This window comes from Falco naumanni, chromosome W, assembly GCF_017639655.2.
Source record: "Falco naumanni isolate bFalNau1 chromosome W, bFalNau1.pat, whole genome shotgun sequence".
NCBI lineage: Eukaryota > Metazoa > Chordata > Aves > Falconiformes > Falconidae > Falco > Falco naumanni.
Window position 1 is genome coordinate 24,565,642 of NC_054079.1, and position 25,628 is coordinate 24,591,269.

The 25,628-nt window shown below is 37.7% G+C and overlaps 1 protein-coding gene across 4 annotated transcripts in view; it reads left to right on the top strand.

The window, feature by feature from the left end:
• Nucleotides 1-25,628, top strand: part of LOC121080625 (ras GTPase-activating protein 1-like) — a 93,124-nt gene that overhangs the window by 43,394 nt on the left and 24,102 nt on the right. For 3 of the 4 annotated variants that reach the window (XM_040578775.1, XM_040578774.1, XM_040578773.1), the window contains exons 9-19: nt 1,783-1,861; nt 4,098-4,218; nt 6,175-6,331; nt 8,626-8,713; nt 9,569-9,646; nt 12,093-12,250; nt 12,547-12,623; nt 19,452-19,624; nt 19,779-19,938; nt 20,113-20,255; nt 21,001-21,116. In XM_040578775.1, coding sequence (XP_040434709.1) covers nt 1,783-1,861; nt 4,098-4,218; nt 6,175-6,331; nt 8,626-8,713; nt 9,569-9,646; nt 12,093-12,250; nt 12,547-12,623; nt 19,452-19,624; nt 19,779-19,938; nt 20,113-20,255; nt 21,001-21,116 — 1,350 coding nt within the window. The remainder of the gene's footprint in view (nt 1-1,782; nt 1,862-4,097; nt 4,219-6,174; nt 6,332-8,625; nt 8,714-9,568; nt 9,647-12,092; nt 12,251-12,546; nt 12,624-19,451; nt 19,625-19,778; nt 19,939-20,112; nt 20,256-21,000; nt 21,117-25,628) is intronic. The other variant, XR_005825447.1, reaches the window with a different exon arrangement.

Here is a 25,628-nt window from a genome sequence, read left to right on the forward strand (position 1 = left end):
TGGCAATAGCTATTCAACATGCAAAATATGAGTTATTATTTTATATAGTGTGGTAAAGCTTAAATTGTTATGGAGAAAATGGCATATGCATATTGCATATCAATAAAAATTGAAATTTATTTCATTTTTAGTAATACTGAGAAATTCAAGTCACTTTACAAACCTGAAAAATAAAAATGTTGGTGGGAAGATTTGTTGACTTAAGCAAGTTCATAGCTTTAGAAGAATGACATAGAGAAAAAGAAAGCAAAGATGTCTTTCTACTGTTTTATTTATATATTTTTATTATCATTGTTATAGTATCCTATATCTTTCTTTTGGACAAAATTGTATCCCGTTGTAATAGGCCAAAGATCTATCACGTGTGTCATATTGATTACATTTGCACACACAGCTAACAGTGTATGTGAAGTGAGAAAGCATAAAGTATATTTTTGTTCTCCACTTAATTACTTAGTTCTTTATTTTCAGGTTGATATTTTGTATATGAATGGTTCATTTGTCTTGATGTTAATGTTGTTTCTCTTTATTACAATGTAACTTTCAGTAACTGCAAAAATAAGAGCAACTCAAAGATATGTTGAATTTTAACTTGTATCTGTCACTACTTCTCTCCTGTTCCTTCAAAATACAATTTAAAACTGATTCTGGTAATTAGAATGCAAGCTTTACTGTAGAGGAGTGTTACTGACTGGGTAGTTAATTTAACATGATAGCTCAGTGATTTTGAAGTATAATCTTCATAATCCACATTACAAAACTTTTTTATTTCCCACTCCTGTCTTCCTAGAAAAAAAAAATGCTTTGCTCAATTTGAAGCATCTCCCATTCCCTTTCCCTAGTTTCTCTAGGACTTTGAAAATTATTACCAATAAAATAGCAATTTTTATCCTGGTTGGAGTGCTGGGAAATGCACATACATTACTTGTATGTGGAAAAAGTAGTGTACTCATTTGGCATTGTGATGGGTTGACCTTGACTGGCTGCCAGGTACTCACCAAGACCCTCTCTCACTCTCCCCCTCCTCAGTGGGACAGGGGGAGAAAATAAGATGAAAAACGTATGGGTCAGGATAGAGGCAGTTTAATAAAGACACGCAAAGGCTGCATGTGGAAGCAAAGGAAAACAAAAAGATTTATTCTCTACTTCCCATCAGCAAGCAATGTCCAGCCACTTCCTGGGAAGCAGGGCCTCAGTATGCTCAGTTGCTTTGGAAGGTAATTTCCTTAATAATGAATGCCCCTCTCCTCCTCCTCCTCCTCCTTTCTCATATGGCATGGAATGTTCTTTGGTCAGTTTGGGTCAGCTGTCCTGGCTATGTCCCCTCCCAACTGCTTGCTCACCTCCATCCTGCTGGCCTTTGAGGAGCAGGGTTGGAGAGACAACCTTGGTGCTGTGCAAGCACTGCTCAGCAGTAGCCAAAACACTGGTGTGTTATCAACCTGTTCTAGCTACCAATACAAAGCACAGCACTATGAGGGCTGCTATGGGGAAAGTTAAATCCATACTAGCCAGCCCCAATACAGGCATTTTCAACAATTGATTGAAAATGTTCGGTGGAGTTTAAAATTAATATGTTATGACTATGGTTTTGTGAATTTTCTTGACTTCAATATATTAGTAAATTGTCATTGCTGCAAATGAGATTATAATGTTTAACACTTGATTTTTATTATGAATTTGTGAGGAAATGTAGTGTGATTGCATGGAAAAGCAAATTCTTATACAGAGAAAAATCTAACTGGTTTAATATTTTAAATCTTATTTTTCTTATTTGAACAGTATTGCTGAGATCATTGAACATTATAGGAAAGAACAGATTGTTGAAGGATATTACCTTAAAGATCCTATTCCAATGCAGGTAAAACTTAATTTCTGAGTGCTTGTTATTGAAGATATTGACTTAATCCTCAAATAATTATAATATAGGAACTGAATTACAGCAGAGGTATCCATGATAGTTAAACAGCGTCATCCCCTCCTGGATTTTTGTTTTGAGCTTGTGTGTTTCTTTCATTTTATACTCATATGCATTCACTTATCTAAGGTTGACTTGTTGTAAACAGGACATATGGTAAGCTTTGTCTGTGCTCTGGGGTGTAAATGCTCTGTCTTGTGCCCCCAGCTCTGGTCCCTGATGGAACCAATGTTGTGCCTTAATACCATGTTGGGGTGGGGGCGCAACTAGGCTGCCCTCTATTCTTCTGTGTCTGGCATCTTTCTTCCTCAAGAGAAAACTTATATGCACAGAAAAGCTTCAGAGATGATCAGGGGGCTGCAATTACAGTGCATGTTCTGGAATATTGTTGCCCTGTAGCATAAATTCATCCTAAGAGACCACCGATAATAAACAAATCACATTGTCTAGTTTTTCATAAAGTTTTAGCTAGTTGTAAAGTATATTTGTATACTTTGTTCCCTCTCTATTCTCAAACTTTTCTGTTTTGATGGTTAGAAATTAAATTTTAATTTTCAACCTAAATAGTTAACTCTCTGTTAGGTCTATTTTATTAATACAATTCTTGTATTCTTTAGTCAGTTCACTAAGCTGAGCATACCAAGTCTGTTTTTTGTCTCTTCATAATGTTCTTGTACTTGCCCTACTACCACCAATTTCAGTGTGAGGTCATGTTTCTTGAATCTAATGGACCAGAACAGCTCAGAATACCATGACATTAGTAATTCCTTTTTTCTGTGAGAGTACTTACCAGATATTTCCTAGAATGTTATCTGTGTTGTTATTGTAGCCACATTACATTATATTGTTTTATATTGGTAAGTATCAACAAGTACAAATTTTATGTTGCATTATTAGACTTATGCCTTATTATTCTGATTGTTCCTTTATTGCTGATTGGCTTGTCATCAGTGCTTCCTAGTTGTCTGCTACTATTAACTCATGCTCTGTAATGTGGTTGAGACAAATGTGAGGAAATTTGAATTCTGAGACTGATCCTTGAAAAGCTTCACTTAATAACTGTTCTTGTTCTCCATAATTCTTTTTGGATCATGGCAATCATCTTCACTTTGGTACTTTGTATATCTACTTATGGTTCCTGTATCAATAAGTTTCTCTGTGTTGACTAATTTTCCATGTGAGACTGCATCAAATTCTTTTAAGTTATTCAGTTATATTTGTGATTTTCCTTTGTTTTTTTAAAAAAAAGTTATTGGTGGTGTAATTACATCTGGTTGTGTGTTCTCCCACATACTGTCATGCTCTGTTTTTGAAGAAAAACAAATCAGAAGTCTTGAATACTGTTTGGTTCAATCTGATAGACTTCCTGTTTCTAATTTGAAATTTACTTTAAAGCATTTTTCACTAGATCTGTTGTTTTGTAGTTGTTTCTTTCATAGCTGTGTTATGGAGATTATCTTGAGTTAGTAAAAATGTGGGTATTGCTTCCATTGTGAGTCCTGTAATTCCTATTACTGAAATGTTTTTCATCTTGCCTTTGTCATGTTCAAACCCATAATTCTTATAGATATATGGGGGGGAAGGGAGAAAAGTAGAGTATTTAGTATGGAGCCAGTGCATATATCACTTCATCTTAATATTGTTCTCACTGCTTGACAGTCTTGCTTTTCATGTTTTCTTATGGCTAAAGAACTTTTGCTGATCAGCCAACTCTGTAAGCTCAAACTTGGCTTGACTTTTGCCATTCTAGCTTGGTATTTACATTTCCAGATCTTATTTTTTTATGTGAACTTATCCTTTTTCTGTTTCTATTTTCTCCTATTGTTTTTTATTAGGATGATACTCATTTGGGACATGAGTGCTAATAAGATTAGTGAGGGACTGTGCAACTTTATGTGTTAGTCATTCAATTTTAATTGTGATCTGCACCATTCTTGTTATGGTGTTAAAAAAATAAATACAGATGTTACTTTGTGAAAGTTGGTCTATATTTAAACCTTATTTTTCTTCTGCCTAATAATTCCACAAGAAATAGTTATATTAGTTTTTTTTAAGACACATTAGAGAATAATAAAGAATTGGTAGCATTCAATAATTTTTCAATTGCAGCTTCAGTGTGCAATTGTTTCATGGTGATTTCTGAGCTTTAAAAAATGTTGATTTCTTCCTTGTTTACTAGCATCAAGAACAAATGCTTAATGATACAGTGGATGGAAAAGAAATCTACAGTACAATTCGTCGCAAAACAAAGGATGCTTTTTATAAAAATATTGTCAAAAAAGGATATCTTCTGAAAAAAAGTGAGTTCTGTTTGCTTCTATGAAATGTTGGGTTTTTTTTTAAATGCAGATATGGATGCATATTTTGTGTAGTACTGGTACTAGTGGGGGCAAAATTGAAGTCAGCAAAACGTGGTAGAAAGCCTGTAAAGGGTATGAAAGGTTCTTTTTCCTTAAGAAGTACATAAATAGAAAGACATAATACATAAAATTACACGCAATATAAAGATGTTGATTGGCAGTTGTTGCCAAAAAAGGCATTTAGTTTTTGTGCTGTTTTCTGATTTTTATCAAAGGTAACATTCAGACTAATTAAATGAAGTATGTTTTCATAAAATGTATTCATATTTAATACACAACTTGTTTAAATTTAAGCTGATCACATAGGTTGTAGAGAGTTAGATATAATGTAAATCAGTACATTCATTGGGGACCAAAGCTGGTTTAATTTTGTTATTCCAAGTTAGGTAATATGTTTAATTTAAAATGTATATCCTGGTATACAAGGTACATTGAGACTATTTTAAGGTTCTAATGCTAACACAGTCAACATAGCATAGAATATTTGGATTAAAAGCTGCCTGACTCATCTCAATATATCCCTGAAGAATTACCATTGAGCAAGATTTTGAAGTTCCAAGGAAGCTACTCCCTTTCCAAGTATCGTGATTTTAGTTCTTGTTTCCACTAAAGTTGATTTAAACAAAAATACAAAACAAAAAACCCCCCAAAGAATAATAATGTTTCTGCATATGACAAAGTACCAGATAGTGATCTGGATAGCAAGCAAAAGTGGGAAAGAAGGTAAGCATTTAAATATAGCCAAATTTAAAAGACACATTCAAAAGAAATAAAAACTAGATCCTCTGAATAATGCAAGGAAAGCATCTCTTCTCTTGAGAGTGCTAATTCTGAGAGAAGGTGTAGAGGGATGTGGTAGTGTGAGGAATCAGCTGAGAATGAACTTGAAGTTAAAATCTTTACCTGAAAGGGATAATGAGTTACTTTAAATGTGCAAGCAGGAGTACTGAGTAGGTGTGGAGAGATGCATATAGCTGCATACAGAACAGAAATTTAATAAAATCATTTTTCCATCTAGTAGAGTATAATAACTTGATGTTAGTTTTCCAAAACAGTGAGCACTAGTGCTTGTTTATGAAGAGCTGGGGTGGATCTATGATGATCAAGTTGAAAATTAGGATGAATGTTTTTCTGAAAGGTACTGTGGTTTATGTATTAATTAGTTGTAGAAAGTTCCTTATCAGTTGCAATTCAGAGGACATTAAACAATGAATGATTTATTTTTGGTTTAGTCAGTGGCTAAATCCACATTTTACTGATACATCTAATATGTCTTCCAACAAACGTTGACATTTAAATCTCTGGTTATTAATTTTTTTTTAATGTTTTTTTTCTGAAATGTAGAACTGGTCAAATTTTGGATATAGGTGTGTCTGGAGCATGATTCTGATCCAAGTTTGTATATATTGTATTCCCATTTCTATTCTTCAGTCATTCTGATTTAAGATGTTGTGATGCAATCTGTTATGCTGATCAGTTGATTAGAGTTTAGAAATAACTTTCTCATGTCAAGAGAAATCTATTTCTTAATTAAGATAGCCATAATAAATTGTATCACTTACAGCATCACACATTATTTGCAAACTGTATAGACAGTTTTCCCACTGATATGAATAGAGCTCATATGCACTTGCTTAATCCTGTTGAGATTAATGAAAATGTTTAGAGAAACATCTAAAATTGTACTTGAATCTGTGAAGAGGGTCTAGTTTTAGCTACATGCTGAAAAAAAATTGAGTATGTATACTGATGTTATTGCTTAAGCATGATTAACTGTATATTGTTCTTCTGTTTGTATTTTTGACAAAAACCTTACTGACCTCTTTTTTTCTTCATTTACAAAATTTACTTTTTCTTTAAAACAATATTGTAACTTCTTTCTTGATTTCCTTACAGGTAAAGGAAAGAGATGGAAAAACTTGTACTTTATATTGGAGGGAAATGATGCCCAGCTTATTTATTTTGAAAGTGAAAAACGAGCCACAAAACCTAAAGGATTAATAGACCTTAGTGTGTGTTCAATCTATGGAGTACATGACAGTTTATTTGGCAGGTAGGGCACTGGCTTTTAATTCTTGTACATGCAGCAGGGCAGTTTACTAGTTTGAGGCATATACAAGATACAGACAATATGTCACTGATTAACAAGTTGGCCTGGCACAATAAACTTGCTTTTTGACACCTGAGCCCTGGTAACTGTCCACATCTGGGTTTTTTTAGCTTTTGCTGATTGTGAAATGAAAGTATTGTGACTCTTGGTTCATACTGCATTTTACTCTATAGTTGGTGTAGATTGCAAGAACATATATAGATAGATTTAACTGATTAACGATAACTTGTTAAGCTATGGCAACTTGATTGCTAACAACTGTTCATAAACAACTTCTAGTAAGAACTTTTAGAACTTAGCCTTAAGATTTTCTCATGTAATATGATGTGATAATAATTTGGCTTTTTGTGTTGTCATTTTTCAATACGTGTATTCATTGTTCCACATTTCATATTATAGGCATTAAAAATATTATGAAGCAACCGTATTGAGGATTTTAATTCTATTAAACCAAGAATTTATAAGATCAAGATTTTTGTCCATTCCAAAAGATGTGCATTCTTTTGTTGATAGGTATTAGAAAGCTAAATTATTTAAATAACTTATCCGTGCTTTTCTATTTAAGAATAAGATTAGACCAACATTAGAGCAGTAAGTTCATATAAGCAAACATTTTACAAATTATTTTTTCAACATAATTAGATTCAGAGATAATTTTCACAGTTTCATTTACTGTACTAATTTTGATTATTCAAAATGTGTCAACTGCAAGTGATGTGTTTATCAGCAAAGAAGTTGAGAATCAAAATACTTTCTGATATCATTGGTAACTAAGATGAAAGAGGTCACATTATTTTTTTCATTAAGTACAAAAAAATGCACAGTCCTGTATGATATAGAAGCAAAAGATGCATTTACTCCTACAAATGTTATTTTTTCGTAACAGAAAAACTCATTAAAGAAGCTCTAGTTATTCCATGCACCTTATTAATATTTATTAAAAGTATTTAATCAACTTCAAGTCTTTTCACAGAGATACTGTGAAAATGTTTAAATTTCTTAAGCTGCAAAGATCTGGTGTTCTTGCACCATCTGATTTTTATACACTTCTCAATCATTTTGAAATATCTACACAACTATTGCAATGAGGAGCCATAGATATGAGAGTACCATTTAAAAAAAAATACTTAAATGTTCCTCATGTAAGTTGGGAATTATGCAGGAAACTTTGGTGTAGACTAAACAAGGAACATGTTGGTTAATGGTGACTGTTAAGCAGCTTCTAACAAACACTTTAATTTGGGTTAAAATGTAGTTGGATAATAACTAATACTAAAAGTGTGGATAGAAGGAGATGCATGGTTGCATTTGCTTCAGAAAGCTGTTGGTGAAGAACTGTAGTTGAGACAATATTCCTCTTATGTTTTAATTAGGTGGTAGAAACTACCTTTCCCCTTTTCTCAGAAGTACAGTGAGGGCTGTAGCTTTGCATGTCTTTGGTGACAATGATTTAAGTAGGCCTTGACTTGGCTGCTTCTTGCCTTCCCTCCCCAATCCTCCTGTGGGCATGGCCACTAAATTCCATGCCAGTATTTCTCTAAGCAATGGATGGGGGGAAGGGAAGACTGAAACATCATTTGCAAGTGAAGTAAGATCCTTCATGTAACCCTGTGTTTGGGAGAGCTAAATACCCTTGAACATAACGTGGAAGGCTATGAATTGAGTGTGCACTTCAGCTCGTAACAATACAAAATCTTTTTGATGCTTCTTGAAAAATGAGTGTAGATACATAAAAAGGCAAAGATGTTATAATTGCATTTACAGGTTTAGAAGTTTAGATCACACATATTCAGTGATTAGTATGTGATCCAATACACGTTTTACTGGTTGAGAGCTGTGGAACACATTCAAATAAGGAATTCCTTATGTGAATATAGTTTCCTGAACTCCTAAACCAACAAATCCATAATGCATGATTAATTGGTTGGGAACTAATGCTGAACCTGTGCATCATTTAAAATGTTTGTGGGGAATAGTCCTCATTAACAAGTCATTTACATTAACAGGTGTATTTTGCCTCAACTGTAAGTCAGTGTACATGCATATTCAATACAAAATGTTCCAAGTTTTTAAAATATTCTAAAACAAACTAGTTGAACTACAGTGCAATTTTCTGGAAATTACATAATTTATTCAAACCAAAATGTGCTTTTGAAGCATGTAGAAACTTTTCTTATTGAGATATTTCCTATTTCCAAGTGTGATGATGCTACATTTTTGTTTTGTTTGTTTTTAAGGCCAAACTGTTTTCAGATAGTAGTTCAGCACTTCAGTGAAGAGCATTACATCTTTTACTTTGCAGGAGAAACTCCAGAACAAGCACAGGTGGGAGCTTTTTTTGGTAAATATAATTATAAAAGTAAGTTTTCGTTTTGTAGTGTTTAATGATATTATCCTTCTCTAATAGAAAGCAAGCGTACCACAGATGGTGGTTATGTCTACATTAGCAAATATTGCCATGTGATAGTAGCAGATCTGTAAGGAAAATAGTTGATGCTGAGAATCCATCACCTACATTAATTACCTGTGCTTCAGGGATTTTACTTTGGACAAATTATAGTCTGGTCCCATGGACTGAACTTCCATTAGCTTCCATTAGATGTTTCTGGAGAATATCTTTTGGAGTTGTTCAGTCCAAAAAAAATTATTACTGTTTTATGTATTTGTGAGCAGACAGAATGGGGGTGTAGGTTATACTTTTCAGTGTTTTTCTGTTAATGCTGCTTTGGCTTTTGTTTAAAGCATATGGAGTAAAATATGACTGCAATGTAAAAATAGAAGAGAGAATGATCAGAACGGTTTGACTTGTTGACTTATTTTCTCAGAAGCAACCAAGTCCTGCTTCATTTTATATACCATTTTTTATTTAATTCGATATTACTAACCTGGAAAATTGATAAAGGTTACGCTGTATATCCATCAGTAATGCTTGATATTTCTAAAAGAGAAACTTTCAGATTTGTAAATGTTTATTTATTTTTACTGAAAAAGATATGAATTTTTCTTTACTATTTGAATCTTCATACTTTGAAGTGCATACAAGTTGGTTCTTTTTAAGCTAAAGAAGGAACTTGGGATACTTCAATGTATTATTTTTTACTTTTTTTTAGACATGTCTGTTCTATTGCAAGAAGCTGAATCTGACTTTTTGTTACACTGTTTTGTGTGTTTCTTTCTTAGGACTGGATGAAGTCTCTGCAGATGTTTTGCAGTTTAAGAAAAAACAGTTCAGGGACATCAAATAAACGTCTACGTCAGGTGAAGCTATATAGATATAGGGGGATGGGGGGATGGCAGAGGTTGTCTCCTTGTTGCAAAATGATGATACATCTCAGAATTTTCCTTTCAATAATAGTAAATTCTACATGTACTTTTTTTTTTTTGGAATTATGCAGTACCTTTGTTAAACCAACTGGAATGACTTCTACTTTATAATAATATCTATATACACAATAGGCAATTGTGGCAGATGCTTTGACCAGATTTGAGTAAAAGTGTCAAGCATTCAGCATTTGTATTGTCTTAACTTACAATTCACCAGATTTGACAGACTTATGTCACATGTAACCAAAATAGTAGTATAACTAATATTATTCATTTTTCAGTGACAAATACATGCTGAACTGTGGTTATGGTGTAATTTCTTTTGGTCTCTTGAGATTACTGTTGTGGCCAGTATTTCTTTCAGAGGTAAAGGACAGATAGTCATAAAGGGCTACATCAGTGATGATTGGAGAATAACAGGAATCAATAATCCCTGATATCTTTGAATGCTACAAATGTTGGAAGTAGCTGTTTTATCAATCTATGGAAAAAGGAAAAAAAAATTATTTTTTTTTTAGGAAAAGCAGAATTGTTCTGTAGTCAACAGTAAAGATGATTGAATACTTATGAAGAACCAAACTAAATTAGGTAAATTGATATATGAACTGGCAGAAGAAATTGGGAGCCACAAAAGCAAAGCACCTACAGAGTGATCATCTGAACTAATTCTGTACTTGCAAAAGCAAAGAAAATGTTAGGCTGCATGAAGGAATAGAATAGAATAGAAAATAGATGCTATTTAATATTTATGGTATTCTGATTTAGGATACAGTTAGTTTTGATCATCTTATATCAGAATGCATAAAGGAAATGAGAAAATTATTTTCATTATAGGCTGGAATGAGTAAAAGAATTTCCAAGTAAATAAGTGTGGGAAGTGTTAGATTGTTTAGAGAGATGAAAAGTATAAAAAGCATAAATGATCAAGGTAGATAAAGTGTATAAAGATCAAAAGTCATACTTCCAAGACTGTTTTAAGGAAACTATATCAGTTTCACGGTTTATTGAACTGTCCTTTGAAACGTCTAGTACTGAATATTTGGATTTAAATGGAATTTTGACCTGATCAAGTATCATATTTCCTGTATTTGTCTACATTGACCTCAGTTGATATCTGTAGATATTTGATTAAGCTATGAATTGCATGCAATTCAGTAGTAGACTGTTTAAAATGTATTTAATGTAAATGATTTCATAGTTCACTTCTCATTTTCTGGAAATTGAGTTTCCAAGTGCTATTATTTTGAGAATCTATAGTACAGACTAATATCTTCCTTTTAACAGAGAGAAAACAGTGTAGTGTGTTAAACAAGGGAATTTTATGTTATCTACTGTTGTTTAGAATAAAATAGAATAGTTCATTTGGAAGGGACTTAAAACAATCATCTAGTCCCAACTGCCTGACCATTTCAAGGGCTGACCAAAAGTTAAAGCATAGTATTAAGGGCATTGTCCAAAGGCCTCAAACACTGACAGGCTTGGGGCATTGGCCACCTCTCCAGGAAGCCTGTTCCAGTGTTTGACCACCCTCTTGGTAAAGAAATGCTTCCTAATGTCAAGTCTAAACCTCCCCAGTGCAGCTTTGAACCATTCCCATGTGTCCTATCACTGGATACCAGGGAGAAGAGATCAGCACCTCCCTCTCCACTTCCCCTCAGGAAGCTGTAGAGAGCAATGAGGTCACCCCTCAGCCTTCTTTCCTCCAAATTAGGCAAGTCCAAATTCCTTACCTGCTCCTTGTAGTTCATGCCTTCCAGCCTTTTTACTAGCTTTGTTGCCAGCCTCTGGACGCATTCAAGTACCTTAACATTCTTTTTTAATTGTGGGTCCCTGAACTGCACACAGTACTCAAGGTAAGGTCGCAGCAATGCTAAATACAGTGGAATAATCACCTCTTTTGACCAGCTGGTTATGCTGTGTTTGATACACCCTGGGATGTGGCTTGCCCTCTTGGCTCCAGGGCACACTGCTGACTCATATTGAGCCTAATCTGTTAGGAAAGCACCAAATATGGCATTGTGTTTGGAATTGTCCATGACTCTTACTCAAGATACAAGTCTTTGACTTCAGTAGAATTTTCTATGTGTAGAAAAATTAGTACTTGCAAGTCTTAATGTCTTGTAGTGATGGTTTTAAAGTAAAAAATCAGATCAGTTAAAACTATGGTGCGTAAGGTTTATTTTCAAGTTACTTGAGTTGCTTTTAATTTGTCACTGATGTCTCTCAAAATCTTGTTCCATTATTCCTATTCCCTGCTCTTTCTATTAGGAAATTATATTTTGTATTTAATATATATACCTTAACATTAAACCTTCACATGGGGGGTATTCCATTCTTTCTTTTTTTAAAAAAAGAAATAAATTTTGTGTATTTTCTTTAGGTCAGCAGTCTTATTTTGCATGTAGAAGAAGCTCATACGCTCCCCGTAAAACATTTTACTAATCCGTATTGTAACATCTACCTGAACAGTGTTCAGGTAGCAAAAACACATATCAGGGAAGGGCAGAACCCTGTATGGTCAGAAGAATTTGTCTTTGAGTAAGTCTTAATCTTATTGAATTACTGAATTTCATTTGAAAGTTGCATTGCATTTGAGATTTTCTACACTGTACTGTTTTGCATATGCTTTGTAAAAAATACTGTATGCATGGTTATATAGCAGCCACCTTTCAGCCACAAATGCATGGGTAGAATTTTATGTATGCATCTAAGTATCTTTGTTAATATAATTGACTTTGGCTGATCATGAGAAATCAGGATTGAAATAACTTTAGAATAAGTTTAAATGTTGGCCAAGTATAGTATTAATTGAGGCTTTCTGTCTTTTCCCCTAGTGATCTTTCATCTGATATTAATAGATTTGAGATAAGTCTTAGTAACAAAACAAAGAAAAGTAAAGATCCAGATATACGTAAGTATTTTTCTGTAAAAGATGCATATATATTGTGACAATGAATACAGTTTTCATTGCTCTTGTCAAAAATTGTCACAAGAGTATTAAGTATATTCTGTGATTACCATATAACTATATTGGTATGTTTTGGACGTCTGTTACTGACTCTACATAAATGTTTTTACAATAAGAACCTGCATGTTTTTTAGTAGTAAAATGCACAGTAATCTAATCCTATGTATCTGATGGCTTTTCTAGCTCTATTCCAGTATACCCATTATGTTATACTGTGACCATGTTTCTTTCTTTTTTTCCTCTCAGAGATTTGTAATGAAACCTTGACCAAAGTAGAAGAATTACTTCTAAGACTGAATGTTCTTGCAGAACCTAATTCAATTTCAAAACTCTTGCCCTTTCCTCTGACTAGAAAAGTTTCTGCATAGCAGAAGGAAAAAAGATGTATTTCATTTGACCTTGTTCTTGCACAGTTTTTCTATTAATTTGAGCTAGAAAATTCTTTATCTGGGCTAAAGCTTTGGTTAGTAAAAGAACCTTTGAAAGGATAATTTATGAATGGAATACTTCGGTAAGTTCTTTCAAAGTGTTTTTGTAGTTTCCTTCTCTCTGTCCAGATTAAGGAGATTGTGCTACCTTTAGATATACAACTGGTGGAAGGTTATAGATTGTTCCCTTATCTAGGTCAAAAGGATTGGCAATGTTTCTTGATTATGGTTAGGTAGACTCTTAGGGCATAACCTAATAGTTCTTTCATTTTGGGGTAATGATTAGACCATATCAACTTGAATTAACAAACATTTCTGCCTACATCCCCATCCCTATTAAATATTTGAAGAATATGGGGGGAAAACTGAGCTAAAGGAGACCTTATCCAACTTGCCTGTGTGCTGTGTTGCCTAAACCCTTAACCTCTCCAAAAGCAACAAAATGAGTTGGTTACCTTTCTGAGCATTTCTCCTTTGTAGCCACAGTTCTTAAATGTGGATTGCTCTGAAGTGGGAGTAATATGAGGCTCATCTTCCCAGCTAACCCATTAAGTCAACTTCCCTGCTTGTTTTTCCTGTCATATAAAGCAGATTGAGGGCCCAAAAATCTGATATTGGTTTCACTGCTTTTTCTTCCATCATAATACACAAAACTAAATACCAAAATGATACAAGTGTGAAGGCTATTTTTTTTCAGTATTTGTGGTGGGTTGACCTTGACTGGCTGCCAGGTACTCACCAAGACCTTCTCTCACTCTCCCCCTCCTCAGTGGGACAGGGGGAGAAAATAAGATTAAAAACTTATGGGTCAGGATAGAGGCAGTTTGATAAAGACACACAAAGGCTGCATGTGGAAGCAAAGCAAAACAAAAAAATGTATTCTCTACTTCCCATCAGCAAGCAATGTCCAGCCACTTCCTGGAAAGTAGGGCCTCGGTATGCATAGAGGTTGCTTTGGAAGACAAATGCATTGATAATGAATGCCCCTCTCCTTCCCCCCTCATCATACTGCTGAGCATGATGTCATATGGTATGGAATATCTCTGATCAGTCAGCTGTCCTGCCTATGTCCTCTCCCAATCTCTTGCTCACTCCCAGCCTGCTGGCCTTTAGGCAGGGAAGTTGGGGAGATAGCCTTGGTGCTGTGCAAGTACTGCTCAGCAGTAGCCAAAACACTGGTGTGTTATCAACCTATTCTAGCTACAAATACAAAGCGCAGCACTCTGGGGGCTGCTATAAGAAAAATTAATTTAATCCCAGCCAGACCCAATACAAATATTTAAAAATATTTATTTAGTTTTCAAATCTTTCACTTTGAAATTTGCCTATTATGACTATTCATTCCATGATGCACAATTGTTTAAGGCTTTTAAGTTTTGTATGCTTTTGTGAATTGATTCAGAGTGGTCACTCATATTCATGCAACACATCCCATCAAAGTCTTCACACCCATGTCCCTGTGCTAACAATAAAAAATGAATAGCAGCTCAGTTCTGTAGCGACGCATGAACAGAATCGACATCTGCTAATAAGCTAAAAAAAGCAGTATTTGTAGTATCATTTTCCAAGCAAGCTAGCAGCCTAATTTACTAAGCAAGTTAAGAGCGTGTACTATTCTTACAGAAGAGATTAGAGAAGCAAAAATGTGTTGCGCTGCATTCCAGAACTCAACCTGAGAGTTACAGTCTGTTGTGAGTTCTGCGTTACAAACATTTGACACGTGGTGGGGTTGCGATTGCGAAAGGGATGCAATGCCCGCTTGCAATCTTCATTGGCATTAGCACAGCTAGTTGTTTTAAAAGCAACCCTCGAGCTTCCTCATGCTTGACTTGTTGCAAAATATTCTGAAGCTGATCAATAAAGGTAGTATATGACTCTCTAGGACCCTGCAAGACTGTGGCAAACGACTCACTAGAGGCTCACCCAGACTCCCATATCCAGACTGCCTTAATAGCCATCTCCTTCATTTGCAAATAGACATCCCTGGAATACCCTGCCTGAATCACAGAATCGGCACAATTATTTTCTCCAGCCAACTGCTCATAATTAACAGCAATTCCCCGATTAAGGTTTTCAATCAAGGCCACTACACATAGCTCACAAAAATCAAATAACCACATCATATACTGTATCAGTTAGTACCATACAAAGCAATAACTTCCAATCATGCAGTGTGAGCGTATAAGGCTCTGCCATCACTTCAAGAAGGGACATAGCAAATGTACTATGAATCCTCCGTTCCTGCACTGCTTTTCTTAACTCTTTAACAGCCTCATATTGCACAGGCTGCCACTCTGGAGGTCAATTTGGCCGATACAATACTGGACATGCCATAGTGACTCCCAAATCCCCTCGTTTAAGCGCTTCCCACTTGCATCCCCGCTACTGATCCCCCAGACCTCCTTTCACCCTCGCCGAAAACACAGTCAAGTCATAGGGGGAGGAAAAAGGTCTGGTTCCTTTTCCAGATCTATAGGACCTGGATCAAAAGGTTTATCAGTGTCAATGGAATCATTGTCAAAGTTGTCCTGTTCCTGCACTTGGTCTTGTGCTGTGAGGGTCGTTGCAATCAGTGACAGGAGCTTTGGGGGCAGAGGAGGTATGGATGGAGTCACCATTGCTGACGGCGTCTTGAGAAGAGTCGCGCTGTCGGTGGAATTGACAGCCTCTCCTGGTTTAGCACCGTTAGTAGAATTGGTTGACACTTGGCGAAGAGTAGTCAAAATTTGCCACCAAGGTGCTAAATGCATTCCCACTAGGTTGTCCCCTTCTGTGGCAGCATCATACATCTGCCAACCGCTTGCCAGGCAGGAATTTGCAAAGTGCCATCAGGTGGAAAGTCCGGCACTTTGTCATGGATCCATTCTAACAGAGTCACTAGCTGTGGACCCGTCACAGCTCATTGCTGAGCTGCAAGCAGCTGTCACAATATGTCCAGGCTGCGCTGTTGATTGCGGGATAACTTCCCTCCCATCGTTCTCGACTGCTCACCATCACTGTGATGGGTGCACAAAATTTTAGTGTATCCTGGTTCAGTCGGGCTACACCACTGGTTTGGGCTCCGTGAGCCTCCTACTCAAACCCCACTGTGGGGCACCATTTGTGGCGTATGAAGGCACGGACTCCAGTTGTGATGCAACCAGAGACATTTTATTGCACAGAGAAGCTCATATTTATATCTCTGAGCCCGGATACAAATTCCAGCTGTATGTACCACCAGGCTCAGGGCAGAAACCATTCATGCAGTTACATAGCTATATATCACTACAAGCATGCAAACACCTTTTTGCTACTAGATAACCATGTTTATCTTTCTTACTTTCCTTCAAAATACCCAGCTGTTCTCTCATCTCCTGCCAGGTCAGATATTCTCTGTCCTCCTCTCATATATCTCTCTTCAGACATTCCCTATCCTCCTCTCTCTTATCTCCCATCAGTAATGGTCAGACATTCTCTATCCTCCTCTCCCACATGTTATCAATGCTGTTTTCGCACCAATTCCAAAACACAGCACTGTACTAGCTACTAAGAAGAAAATTAACTCTATCCCAGCCAAAACCAGGGCATATCTAATCTAATTCTACCCTCTTTCAGTTTAAAACTATTACCCTTTTTCCTATCACTACATGCCCTTGTAAAAAATCCCTCCCATCTTTCCTGTAGGTCCCCTTTAGGTACTGGAAGACTGCTATAAGATCTCCCCAGAGCCTTCTCCAGGCTCAACAACCCCAGCTCTCTCAGCCTGTCTCATAGGGGAGGTGCTTCTTCCCCTGATCATCTTTGTGGTCCTCCTCTGGACCTGCTTGAGCATGTATTTCTTATGCTGCTGAACACAGTACTCCAGGTAGGGTCTCACCACAGTGGAATAGAGGGGGAGCATTTCCTTTCTCTGCCTGCTGGCCACACTTCTTTTGATGCAGCCCAGGATATGATTGGCTTTGTGGGCTGCACATTGCCTCTGTTTCTCCTTTCAGGCAATTTGCGTTTGCAGTACTGCCACAACTCGTTTTTGAAGTTGGTATTTGAGAATATGCAGCTGGAGGAAAAAAATGTCACTGTGCTACACATTTATCACTTCTGTGGCACTGGGAAATAAGCCTACTATGGCAGGTTATAGACTTGGCTCCATCCCTCCCATACTCTCCAGGAAATATGGGCTGAGCACATTAAGTGCAAAGTATGTAGTAAACACTCACATAGACATGAGTGGACTTTGGACAAGGGGGAGAAACTATGGAGCTTATCAGGCACTTGTTAATGGTTGTAACAACATATTGTCTACCAGCACTAGGTACCAAAAATAAGATGTTGACGGCCTCTTTGAAGAACAAAGTGTAAGAGGTTCTAGTCAATAGCTCTTCACTTCCTTGTAAATGGTTTGTGCAAACATTTCAGTGAGCTGTGGGTGGGAAAGCCAGGATTTAGAATGTCTGTGTATTTCCAGGTTATAATTATTAATCATCAAAATATAAACTTGTTCCTATATATTAATCCCTAAGCTTTATTTGCAAATAAACCATTATGAAAGCTCAGTCTTTTTTCTTTTTTTTGTGTGCTAATGTTCATCATGTAAAATACTCTTAAATCAAGGTTGTTGTATATAGTTCTTAACTGTGCTTGCAGAGAAGGGATCATCTATTGATTTTTTTCTGTATATTTGTTATTCTATCATAATGTGCTAGACTGCAAAGTGTAAACATCCTTAAATTCTCAAATAATGGCAGTCTTTTATTGAACATAGCCTAATATGTTCAATATAAGTTGCTAAGTAGCAGAAAGTGTTCCTTTAAAGTCTTTGAATATAAATTATGATAAAAAGTATTCTGTAGTCCGTATTTTGATATTTCTGTTTTGATCTTTTAAGATTAAAGCAAGATTATAGTATTTATATGATCACTAGGAAGTACTACTATATAACCATGGGAAAAATTAAATCATCAGATTATTCTAAATCCTGTATCCCGCTGTTCCTGTCAATGAGATATATGCCTTATATGTGCAAGCAAAACAAAAAGGATGTTGCTCAGTTGAGGACACAAGAGCTTTACTCAGAAGAAATATTTTGGGAAAGTCAATTGATTATCTGCTCTAAAGGCAGTTCAATCCATGCTTGTGATAAGTAGCAGATAATGATGAATTGGTTTACCCACTACTTAACTGACTTGAATGTGTTACCTTATCAGTTCATCAACTCCAAAGAATATGAATTATGAAGTGTGTATTAGAAATGTGATGTTATTCTGTTCCATTATCTGAATATGCAAATTATGTCCCAATATATTGCTGAATTGGGGCAGTGACAAGTCTACAAGAACTCATTTAGGCTTTGTAGAAAAGTGAAAAACAAGTGTGTGATGGTGGTTTTGATTATGTTTTGGTTTTGAGGGTTGTTTTGTTTTGTTTAAATGTGAGGGACTTGATTAAAAGTAGATTTCATCAAGAGTGGCAGAAAAAGAGTGTTTGCTTGGAAGTTCCAGACAGTCTGACAGGCTAAATGTGAAACTGAAACTGTATCTCCTCTTGGAACTTTGTGGGTATATCATAGGTAGAACATTGTCTCTGCAAGCATCTGGGCCCTTTCTGTGTGAAGTAACTCAGTTCAGGAGGGCATGTGCTTATTTTGGAATGGTCAGTGGTCTGACTTCTGCAGCTTATTAGTCAGCTGTCAGACCAGACTTTCAATTATGATTGAATAGGCTGGTGCAGGTCATTGCTTAGTAGTTTTAAGGTACCAACACCATAAAAAAATGAATTAATGATTTTTTCATTCTTGGTTGACTTTTGTCATTATTTGTGCAGTAAGCTGTCTGGGAATGCTTTTTTATATGGTTTGCATAAATTGTTACAGCCTTAACCTGGGAGTTCCTAAGTATTAAAGAAATACATCTGGCAACGTTTGGGAAAGATGTAGTAATGATAATAATAAAAACTAAAAATAGTAACAAAGTAGTTTAAGAGCAGACCTGATGGAGGTATGAGCCCAAGGCTTCAAAAGAGGACAATGAATTCTAATCACTTTACCTGTTTTAATTTTTTAACTGCTGCCTAGGTTTGCTAGGTAGCTGGGGGGGGGGCTTTTTGGGTGTTAAAACTAAAACTTTGTTAATATCTGTGTGTATACATTATTTACAGCATGCTTTATATTTCAGCTTCAGTTTTTAGGAGTCCGTTAAACCCTCTAAGAGATAATCTGTCAATATATTTGATGGCACAGATTTTGGTCATTTTTATTAATACTCCTTTGCTGAAACAAGATGACATGTGCTGAAAACAAACTTTTTTTACTCAATACTAGCACTGTTTTGCTGGAGATAACCTACTTAACAATGCTTTTTTCCTAAAGTGTTTATGCGTTGCCAATTAAGCCGATTACAGAAAGGACATGCAACAGATGAGTGGTTTCAACTCAGTTCCCATATACCACTGAAGGGTATTGAGCCAGGATCTTTGCGTGTTCGAGCACGATATTCTATGGAGAAGATCATGCCAGAAGAGGAGTACAGTGAGTTTAAAGAGGTATTAAGTTTGTTTCCTTGGTTTTTCTGTCAAAATTCACTTTCTCTGTTGCTTTAGAGATATTTCAATAACACTAATAGACATTGCTAAGTACTATTTGTAGTGACTGTTATGTTAGGACAAGTTTCTGAACATTATTCTGGTTTTCTTTCAGCTCATTCTCCAGAAAGAGATGCATGTAGTCTGTGCCTTATCACATGTTTGTGGACAGGATAGAACACTCTTGGCTGGCAATTTATTGAAGATTTTTCTTCATGAAAAGCTTGAGTCATTATTGTTACGAACACTAAATGACAGGGAAATAAGCATGGAAGGTACTGTACTAATTGCACTAACATTTACTGAAACTCTGGGGAGGGAAGGGCTCCCATGTCTTCATTTCTGTCTCCTCCCTTAATTACATAATATATCAAAGTGTGAACACAGCATATTTTTTCCTCTGCTCTTTGTTGTCTCCTTATCCCAATTTTCCACTTTATTTTTTTCAGATGAAGCTACCACTTTGTTTCGTGCCACCACTTTAGCAAGTACACTTATGGAGCAATATATGAAAGCCACAGCAACACGTTTTGTTCACCATGCACTGAAAGGCAGTATATTAAAGATAATGGAGAGCAAGCAGTCCTGTGAGGTGATACCTTGAACTATGTATTTTTGAAATTTTGATTTGTTGAAATGATGATCTACTGGTTGTTTGCTTTGGAAGCATTTATTAATCCTTCAGAAATAATTTCAGTACTGGAACTGAACTGATTATGAGTTTTTTCTAAATGCTAATTTGAACAATGTTCATAGCATCACTTTTAAATAAGTTTTTTAATGCAAATTTCTTTAAATTATGTATTTATTCTTTAACAGTTGCAGGTTCTTTTGTAGCAGTTACTGAATGGCCTACCCTAAATAACTTGTGTTAAGCTTCACATATACTAGAAGTTTGTCTGAACTTTGTTTCATTTTAAAGTCCCTTACATTAACTGCTTGTGTTAGATCCTATCTTTATTTCTAAAATGACCCTTCTAACTTCTGTTTCACTTGAACTTGAATATGAAAAGGGGGTGGGGTCAGTGTCCTCAGAAGACTGGATTAAAAGATATAAAAATATATGTAGTTAAAAAAAGATGGGTAGTTATGGGTAGTGTTAAATGTCTGTGCTGTTAAAAGCATAGAGCACTAGAATTTTAAAAAATTGCTTTTTCACATTAGTTTCCTGGCTAACCCTTGAAGCAGATTTATTTGTAAATTCTGTGCAAGTCTGAGATTTGTACAGCAGTAGAATTTTTAATTTATTTTGAAATAGTATTCTGTGTGTAATATCAAATTATATATGTAGTTCTATTCAAGAGAAGAAACTTAGTCTTTTTCCCTTTTGGTTTTAGTTAAATCCCTCAAAATTAGAAAAAAATGAAGATGTAAACACTAATTTGGCACATCTGCTCAGTATACTTTCAGAATTGGTGGAGAAAATATTCATGGCTGCAGAGATACTGCCTCCGTAAGTTTGCACTCTTCTATTCAAATTTGTACGTGAAAATTCCCATTTCTGATTTACATTTCACTGTAAAGTGGCGTTCTTATTGGTTTGTCTTATACTAATGAGTCCTAAGATTAATTTCTTTAGGGCTGTTATATGTTCAGAGGAAAAACAAAATAACACTTGGATGAATTGTGCTTTTTTGCACATGTAGTGGGTTGACCTTGGCTGGATGTCAGGTGCCCACCAAGCTGCTCTATCATTCCCCCTCCTAGCTGGACAGGAGAGAAAATACAGCAAAAAGCTTGTGGGTCAAGATAAAGACAGGGAGAGATCACTCACCAACTACTATCATGGGCAAAACAGACTCGACTTGGGGAATTAGTTTAATTTATTGCCAGGCAAAATCAGAGAAGGATAATGAGAAATAAAATCAAATCTTAAAACACCTTCCCCTACCCTCCCTTTCTTCCCAGGCTCAACTTCACTCCTGATTTCCTCTACCTCCTCCCCCCACCCCAAGCAGTGCAGGGTGGATGGGGAATGGGGGTTGCGGTCAGTTCATCACATATTCTCTCTGCTGCTCCTTCTTCCTCACTCTCTTCCCCTGCTCCAGGGTGGGGTCCCTCCCACAGGAGACAGTCTTCCACAAACTTCTCCAACGTGGGCCCTTCCCACGGGCTGCAGTTCTTCATGAACTGCTCCAGCATGGGTCCTTTCAATGGGGTGCAATCCTTCAGGAACAGATTGCTCCAGCATTTGTGTCCCCCCCCCCGAGTTCACAAGTCCTGCCAGCAAACCTGCTCCAGCATGGGCTCCTCTCTCCATGGGGTCACAGGTCCCACCAGGAGCCTTCTCCAGCATGTGCTTCCCATGGGGTCACAGCCTCCTTTGGGTGCATCCCCCTGCTCTGGCATGGGATCCTCCATGGGCTACAGGTGAATATCTGCTCCACCATGGACCTCCATGGGCTGCGGGGTGACAGCCTGCCTCACCATGGTCTTTACCACAGGCTGCAGGGGAATCTCTGCAGCACCTCCTCCCCCTCTTTCTTCACTGACCTTGATGTCTGTAGAGTTCTCTCACATATTCTTGCTTCTCTCTTCTGGGTGTTGTTTTGCAGCAGGTGTTTTTTCCCCTTCTTAAAAATGTTATCACAGAGGCGCTACCACTGTTACTGATTGGCTCAGCTTTGGCTAGTGGTGGGTCTGTCTCAGAGCCAGCTGGCATTGGCTCTGTTGGACATAAGGGAAGCTTCTAGTAGCTTCTTACAGAAGCACCCCCCCAAACCTTGCCACTTAAACCCAATAGAGCGCAAAAGCTTTTGGCTAGCACATGTACTTTTCCTTAAGGGAGAAACTACTAGATCCAAGGGGTCAGGGAAAGAAGAAAAAAATTAAAATATCAATATATTATCTTCACAAAGAGGTAGAGGACAGTACTAGTTAGCAGAGAATTGTATATATATAAGTTGGTTACCAATTCTTTCTAGTCCTCCTACTCTGAAAAAGAGATGGATTTATTAACAGCATTAAAAATAAAAATGGGTGGTAGTAGAATGACACCCTGAGGAGTGAGCAAGTGACTGGGTGGGGGTTTAGCTATTGGCCAGGGTCAACTCACCACAATCCTTTCTGTTACTCATTTTGGGGCTTGAGAAGTTCTAGATAATGACAGATTTGATCTGAGTGTGCTAGACTACATTTATAGTTGTTACAGCTGTTTGCTTGTTACTTGGCAAGTTGTTATTTGCTCTTGCTGGTCACAATATTGACTTGTTTGTTCTCAATACTGGTTTATTTGTTCCATCATCTGCTCCATCTCATCTCTTGCTCTACCTCAAACTAGAGCTTGATAATGGCTGCTTTTGGCTTTTGCAGTTTGCTGTGCTGTTTATCACTTTGTTGTGTTTTTCCTGGGAGAGCTATGGTAAAAGCACTGGCCTTGAGCCTAATCTGGTGTTTGTGCCATGCACTGCTGTTGTCCCAGTATTGTGGGAACCAACTGAGACAATGAACAACTACACCTTTTTCCTCTTCTTCTCCGGGAGCCACTTTGTGGAGGAAATGAAGAATGGTGCCGCCTCTTTAGTCTCCTCAGGGGTAGATGTTTCCTGCCTTGTTACAATGGCTCTTCAGTTTCTGGAATATCCTTGTGTAACCAGAATGCTTATATTGGTATGTGCTGTGAATCTAATTCTGGCTTTTCAAAAGGGTAACTGACAGTAAAGGTCAGTAAAGGAGGAAGGATCAGAAGAGGCAGCCTGTTCTGCAGCAGAGCAGTCACAAGAACAGGAAAGGGAAGAGACTGAAATCATAACCAAGTCAAAAACCATCTGGTCCCTATCCCTGAGCAAGCTGTGAGATATGCAGAAAGATTACAGCTGTCTTCCAGGCAAGCAAATTATCACCTGGTTGATCCCATGCTGGGATACTGGGGCCAACAGTCAGGAATTAGAAGGTAGGGATCCACAGCCTCTGAAAGTGGCTCCTGTTGAGCACAAAGGCAAGGTATCCCCTCAAGGAAGGTCTTGCAAACTACTGAGGCAAGTGGACCATGATTGAGAAAGGTATTAAGTATCTGAGGGAATTAGTGGTGGTGAAGGTGACCTACAGCAACCTGGACAATAACCAGGTCTCCAAAGATCCAGATGAAGTCCAGTGCATGTGATCCATGTGGTGGAAGTTTGTATGGAATGCACCGATGTTGTACACCAGCACCCTGGTGATAATGGACTGGACAGACATTGAAGCACCAACTGTAGAAAAACTGGCCTGCCAGCTCTGGTGCTCTGAAGAAAATCTCTTTCCCTCTCTGACCGTACAGGGCAGTGGAGAGACTGTCCCAACAGTTCCAGCAACTTGAAGAGAATATCTCTTTCTCCTTACCCCTAGAGTTTGGTGTCTCAGCTATCAAGAGTGCCATATGAAATCAGCCTTTCTCTGCTCAAGGGAAAGGGAACTGTGGGTGCACGCCATGTGTCACCCTGTGGTTCTAGGTCTGCATCCACAGGGAAGACATGAGGAAGTGAGGTGTTGCACCTACCTCAAAACTAGAAGACCACATACATGAATTGCAAGGAAAAACAGCAGCCAAAAAGGCTCCATCCAGACAAGATTACTGCTCCGGTTGCTGTTGAGCTATTCCCCAGACATAGTAGAAGAGCTGATCCTCCTTCTGATCCTAATGAAGGGACTTCTGGTTTGTAATTACAGGAGTTGGGTAATGAATGCTTCAACCAAGAAGAGAGGGGTCCTTCCTCTGGCCAGGCAGAGGAAAGGGACAACCAGGTTTATTGGACTGTGTGGATTTGATGGCCTGGCACATCAGACCCATGGGAGCATAAGGCTTTGGTGGACATGGGTGCATAGTGTACCCTAATGCCATTAGGGTCCAAGGGGGTGGAACCCATCTGGATTTCTGGAGTGACATGGAGATCCCAACAGTTGTCTGCACTGGAGGCTGTGGTGACCCTTACAGGGGATAAGTGGCAGAAGCATCCTATTGTGACTGGCCTGGAGGCTGCATGTATCCTTGGCATAGACTATTTCAGGAGAGGGTACTTCAAGGACCCAAAAGGGTACTGGTGGGCCTTTGGTGTAGCTGCTGTGGATGCAGAGAAGATTAAACAGTTGTCTACCTTGCCTGACCTCTTGCAGGACCCTTCTGTTGTGGGGTTGCTCTGTGTCGAAGAGCAGCAGGTGCTGACTGCTACCATGATGTTGAACCAGCAGCAATATCACACCAACCAAGACTCCCTGTTTCCCCTCCATGAGCTGATTCATCAACTGGAGAGTCAAGGAGTGATCAGCAAGACTCAGTCACTCTTGAATAGTTCCATATGGCCTGCAAAAGTCTGACAGAGGGTGGACAGTGGACTATCGTGGTCTGAATTAAGTCATGCCATGGTTGAGTGCTGCTGTACTGGACATGGAGGAACTCCAGTATGAGCTGGAGTCGAAATGACCAGTGTGTGGATAAGTCCATGCTAGAGCAGGTATACACCCCTGTGAAGAGACTATGTCCTGTAGATAAGTCCATACCAGTGCAGTTATGCCCCCAAAGGGACTGCAGCCCATGGAGGATCCATGCTGGAGCAGGGGGCAAGGGATGGAGTTCATTGCAATGTTAAACTCTATAGCCTGGTCCAAAAGGACCAGGGGTGGAGATTGTAATGGATGTATGTTTAAACTGTTGTAACCCATGATTTGAGTTGTATGCTATAAGAAGTACTATAACAGGAACCACCTGAATTAATGGTGGATGAGCATTGAAAGACGCCAGGCAAGTGCAGCAGTGGCCCAACGTGAGCTGGCTTTGGTGCCCAATAACTCCACACAACATACCACCTCTCCTGTCCTGAGTCACCATCATATCAGATGGAGCCCAAATTGCAGACTAAATGAACTCAATGGACATTTTATGGACACTTCATGGGGAGGAGGGGCATAGACTAAGTGAATAATATCTGTATGTATACTAAAGGATGGGAAGGGTGGTGGTAGTTAATGAGGATGTACTGGATAGCGTAGG